A 6,000-nucleotide genomic window follows, 5' to 3' on the forward strand; every position below is an offset into this window, starting at 1 on the left:
CTTTGGCGAGTCATTCATGAAGCCAGCACTTCATGATTCAGTCTCTGGTACACATGCATTTCTCTCATCTAAGTGCTAACAGGCCTGATCCCGCTTAGCTTCCAGGACCAGAAGAGATCAGGCACATTCAGGGTGGTACAGCGATAGACTAGCTACACATTTGCTAAGCATTATGCCTTAAGCTTCAAACTAAGGGATTTTATTCAGGCATTACTCAAAAATAAATGGAAGAGGGAAAGCAATTTAAAATTCTTCATGTGGAGAAAATACACAGCAGAAAAAATGTATGCCTACACTTGCCAAATAATTGAGGCAAAATTTCAGAAGGTTCACCAATTTACTCCTCTATGGAGACCTCTTGAGATGCTTTGTGAGAGGCCTGTTGAGTTCAGGGTTGACCAAGGGCTGTCCTCCTGCAGCTGCAACCAGGACCACTATGGTACCGGGAGCAGGGTTCCTGCTGTACACTACTGAATGTGTGCACCATGGTGAGGAAGGAACAGCACCATGTCATTTAAAGAGGTCCATGAAATAACACCTGCAGCAATAAAGCTGGGTAGAGTTCCCTGGGAACAGAAATGAATGGCAGCACTCCTCAAAAGCTACCTATTCAAGTTGAAGAAGGCTTACTAAGTAAAGTACTAGCCTTTCTCTTAGCATTTCATGTAGTGCAGTTCTAATGGAAATAAAATCCTTCAACTTCGTCAGATTAAGGCATATTCATTTTGCCTGGAAAAAAAATTCAGACAGACTTTTTTTTTTTTCCTTTCACTATTTTAAAGATGCTATTCCATTGTCTTCTGGCTTCAATAACCTTGTATGAAAGTCTGCTATAAATCTTTTTATGGCTTGAAGAAAATGTGTCTTTTTTTTTTTTGTAATAGCTTTTAAGTTTCTCTTTGATTTTCTATAACTTGTCTATAATAGATGTGTGTGTGTGTGTGTGTGTGTGTATACAAGTGCGTGCTTGTGTTTACCCTGCTGGGCTGACTGAGCTGCTTGATTCAGTGAGTTAAAGTTTTTCATCAGTGTTGGAAAATTCTCAGGCACTTTTTTCTTCAAGTGTTTCTCTTGTTTTCTCTCTCTCTCTCTCTCTCTCTCTCTCTCTCTCTCTCTCTCTCTCTCTTCTTCTGGGGTTCCAATTTCATAGATTTTAAACTTTTGTCTTTGTCCCATATATTTCTTCTGCTCTATTTTATTCTTTTTCTGTTATGAATTCAGTTTCTAATTTTCTATTGACTTGTTTCCAAGTTTTCTCATGCCAACTTCTGATGTACACAGTCCATTTTTTTAACCCATCTAAGCAACTCACACCCTCATATGTTGTACTGTGCATTTCTAGAATACCCGTACAGTTCTTTTGAATAGCAAATTATCTCCCAAATTATCTTTTCATCCTGTATTTATCTGTTTTCTTTACCATATATATCCGTTATTCTGAATTCCACTTATGACTTATAGGTCAAAATTAGTCAAAGGGCTCCAACTAACCTCAGGTGGGCCAGGACATGCAATTCCACCTTGTTTGGGGCAGATATAAAAAGCTCTTTGGGGAAAAGAATTAATGATACATTTGGTCATGCCACATAATGTGTCAAAGCCTTGGTCTAACCGTAGGCATTCTGTTTCCAAACATCTGTGAACTTTTTAAACTATATCAAAACCTCTATCTGAGGCTAATTTATCATTAATTGAAATGCTTTCTGTAAATTACTTTTTTGCAGTGCAGGGATGAAAAATACAGCCTCACGTATGCTCAACAGGCACTCCACCATTGAGTCACACGCCCTCCACTTTTCTATGTGATTTTAAACTTGGGAAACTTTCTTTTTGAATCTATAAAAATCTAATACTGAATATACTCACTATTAAGTTGTCGTATGAATTGACTGAAACAGTGTATATTTTTAAAAATTTTAAATTAAGGCCTAATGTATACATGGAAAAGCTTAAAAACGTAAGTAAATAGTTTCAAGGACTATCACAAAATGAACACACCTGTGTATCCATCCCCTAGAAACAAAAGCAGAAGGCTGCTCCTCCCACGGGCAGGTCCCTCTCGTGCCTCCTTACATTTACTCTTCCCTTTTCATCCAACAGAGATCACCACTGTCCTTACTTCTAATACCCTCTAGTAATTTTGCCTGTTGGCACTTACGGGTAAACAGAATCGCACAGTAAAAATGCTTTTGAGTCTAGTTTCTTTCACTTATCATATGTTTGTGAGATTCAGTCACACTGGTTTGTAACAGTAGTTGGTTTGCTTTCTTTCTGCATAGTATTCCAGGAAGACATCATATTTACCCATTCTGCTTTCCCCGGACATTTGGTTTGTTTCCACTTTAGGAGCATTTTTAACAATGACATGTACTGTTGTACATTTCTGTATAGTCTTTTGGAGCACATATTCATGCACCTCTTTGAAATTGTTTGGCCGAAGGCTTTATTTAACATTTGTAGATACCAAACAATTTTCCAGGGGTATCATCTATAGTCCCACCAGCACCATATGAGAGTTCTCATTTTTCTACATTTTCTCCAACTCCAAAATATAGGTGAAGTACTAGAAATGAAAATTAGTGTTTAAATTGGGGGGTGCAGTGAATAAAAACTATATAATCTTTATTTTATATAGAAGACACACAAATAATATTTTGGATGTACAGTTAAAATAAATTTCACTTTTTTTTTAACCCTTTTAACACGGTAACCAGAAATTTTTAAAATTATTTATGTGGCTTATACTATAAGTCTACTGGAAAAAACTTCTCTACACCATAAATGCATAAATAAGATAGCTGAAAACTTGAAAATATGCAATCTGTTAAAGTGTGGACATACTGGTTGCAGAAAGTATACACAATATTTGTTATGTAAAACAAGTTAACCCATTAAATCCCACATTTTCAATTCTGCCAATATTTCAATGAAATTGACACAGATGTATTAAAATAGGTAGAAAATCATAATCTGGAGCTTATATGTCTGACATATACATATTTGCATATATATTTATATATAATATATGTATTTTCAAGTGCTGTAATTATTTGCCTATTTTCTCAAAAGGCTAGAACTCTAAAAACATAACATTTATTTCAAAAGTTACCACAAGTGGTACATTTGTTGCTCCATTTTTTTAAATTGGTTTCCCACATCTGGGATGACAGGACTTAACAGGTTAACTGCTCTAGTTCAGCAGAGAATCCCCCAATTTAGAAATTGCTATGTCATAACTTGTTCTACAAGACGACTGAACTTCACCTTGTAGTGCATCTTCTCAAAGAGTAAACCTTAACCCTAGGTTTAACATTAAAGCCATACTAACACAGATTCTTCCAGCAACAAAAGATTAAACCACGTCTCCATAGCTAATGGTTTAAATTGCATGCAACCCTTTTATAGAACCAGAAATTGAACCTCCACACATTGCTCGAAACAACTGCCCACACAGCAAGCACACTCATTCAAAGTCAAATACAATGGCGGAGTCTGGTCTTCCCTTAAATCATGTATTGTTAACAGGTGGTGGTTGGGAGGGGCAAGACCAGCTCAAAGAACGAATGATGGATGAAGAACCGCGCACACCGTCAGTATCATCTGAAGCTAAATACGTCATAACAACGTCTAATGGCCTTGGATCCAGAAAGGAGGAGGAAGCCAGAGGGCATGAGGTAATGGACGGGAGTGGGAGGGGTTCCTTCCTGGAGACACCAGCGGAAACCCCAAAGCAAATCCTGCCCCAGCACAAGTCTCCAGTGTACCAATTATTGGCATTTTCCTGCAGGCGGACAAAAACCACGCTGTCATCCTCCCACTCATCAACAGCCGAGAAGGGGCTGAAAGGCAAAATTGCAAGGCCCTGCTCAGGAAGGCCACGAAAACTTACCCAGGTCCTGGAAAAGGCAGCCAGTGGGGTGCTTGGGACAGTGGCCACGCTGGCTGCAGGGTGTGGCCCTTCACACCCAACCTTTAGAAAGCAAAGCGCCCCTCCCAGCCCTGAACAAAGGTCTCTAAAACCCGGGACCCCCCGGCCACCTCCCAGCCCTGGCGCCGGCCCGACAGGTGTGCCATCAGAAGGGCCCGCCCCCGCGGCCGACTTACCCAGGTCCAGGGCCTGGTCGCACCTAAGCAGAGCGGCCTCGGGCTGCTGCTGGCGCTGCAGAGCCCGCGCCTGGCTGGCCAGCTTGCGCAGCAGGCACTCGGAGGGGAAGCACTTCTCCAGCACGCAGCTCAGCACCACGTTGACGCGCCGCGCCTGCGGCCGCGCGGGCCCACATTCCACGCAGCGCTTGCACACAGTGAGGCCGCACGGCAGGGTCACCGGCTTGTGCAGCAGCCGTCGGCAGCGCGGGCAGCCGAGCAAGTCGCGGGGCGCGATGGGCGCCGAGGACTGCGCTCCCTCGCCTGGAGCCTCGGCCGCGCGGCCCTGCTGGGACTGGCACCACTCGCGCTGGCCCAAGGCGCGCGCGAGGCCGCCCGCCAGCTCCCCCAGCTCCTCAGGCCGCAGCGCCCCGAGCCTCGCGGCCCCGCGGAACGCGCCCAAGGCCTCCGGGAGGCGGCCGGCGCGGGCCAGCGCGTTGCCCAGCCGCAGGCACAGGCCGCGGTCGGGCTGCGCCAGGCCGGCCAGCATGGAGCGGAAGAGCTCGGCTGCCATCTCGTACTCTCCCGCGCGGAAGGCCTTGTCGCCCTTCTCTAACTGCTGGGCGAAGGGCTCCCCGCAGTCGCAGCGGGGACACTTGGGGGGCGGCGGCGGCACCGGCTCGGGGCTCATAGCCGCGGGTCTTCGGTGACGCGGACCCAGAGGCAAGACTCGGAGGAGGAAGGATGCTCGGCCGCCCGGAGCAGGGCGGCAGGAGCGCGGCCGCCGTCTTCGCCACCAGCCAGCCGCGTCGGGGGGCGGCGCGCTAGGAGCCGAGGCGACCACGCGCGGGGGCGGGCGCAAGGCTGGGCCGAGGGGCCAGCGCGCCGGGGGCGGCCGGACGGCGCAGGGCCCGGACCCCACCGGGTGGAGGCGGGACCGGCACTGCGAGCGCGGCCGCAGCCTCTGCCCACGCGAGCGCCCTCCGCGTCCCACTGCCTTACGTAAGCCAGGTCACTGTGGGAACCTCTCTCCGCGTCAGCCGCTCCTCCCAAGCCTCTCCCTGCTCGCCCCGGGGCGGCCCCGCGCGTGTGCGCGCCCCCGCTTCCCGCCGTGGAGCCGCTGCGCGCGCGCCGGGCAGGTATCGGCGCCGGGGGCCGCCGGCCCTTCCGCACGCCGGGCCTTCCCGTCCCCGAGGGAGGCCTGGCCGCCGGGCAACCTGTGGCTCTCCATGAAAGAGGGCGGAGGAAGTTACCAGGATTGGGGAGCCGGAGGGGGCTTCCTGGAGGCGGCTCTGCGTCTCGTCCGAGAGGTTCTAGAAGGCAAATTTTAACGTAGGATGTGAAAAAATACCAAACTAGGAACGAGGAGGACAGGGGACTTGAGAAATTCACCGTCGAATTGTACCCTCGATTGGGAAGCAGAGATAGAGTATTTAAAAATGTCTCCTACAAAGGACTACCGCAGGCAGCAATGGCTGGAAGGAGGGAGTGAAAAGCTACATTGATGTACAAGCAAGGATTAAATTAAAATGTCTGTGCTTATTAACCAGCTTGTAGAATTTATCCTGTTGCGGCCTGCGCTTCTCTTCCTATTGCCCCCCAATCCGATTTACTCTGTATTTTGGAATGCAGTAAAATGCATTACCATTCTCCAGAATCCACAGCTGTTCATTATTTCAAGAAGAAATTTATTCTAAATTTGTGACGTTTTTCTAAATTTAAAACTGCTGGCTAAGGGAAATATAGACGACCTTGATCACATCTGGATTTGGGGGAAAGAGGAAATGCCTCAGTAAGCAAGGAGAGAACATTTTAGGTTAATCCTAAACGGGAAAAAGAGACGCCTGTGGCCAGTCCTCTGGTCCTGTAGTGAGGAAACAAATAAGAGCAAATCCTCTCCCTCTTCCCATGAACGAT

At 47.4% G+C, this 6,000-nt stretch overlaps 1 protein-coding gene across 2 annotated transcripts in view; it reads right to left on the reverse strand.

Annotated features, from left to right (window-relative positions):
* LONRF2 (LON peptidase N-terminal domain and ring finger 2) overlaps positions 1-5,686 on the reverse strand; it is a 60,168-nt gene extending 54,482 nt beyond the window's left edge. For both annotated transcript variants that reach the window (XM_079110263.1, XM_079110262.1), the window contains exon 1: positions 4,105-5,686. In XM_079110263.1, the coding sequence (XP_078966389.1) occupies positions 4,105-4,774 (670 nt within the window). In that variant the 5' untranslated portion in view covers positions 4,775-5,686. The remainder of the gene's footprint in view (positions 1-4,104) is intronic.
* Between the last annotated feature and the right edge of the window lie 314 nt (positions 5,687-6,000).

Source organism: Sciurus vulgaris (genome assembly GCF_902686455.1).
Source record: "Sciurus vulgaris genome assembly, chromosome: 14".
Classification (NCBI taxonomy): Eukaryota; Metazoa; Chordata; class Mammalia; order Rodentia; family Sciuridae; genus Sciurus; species Sciurus vulgaris.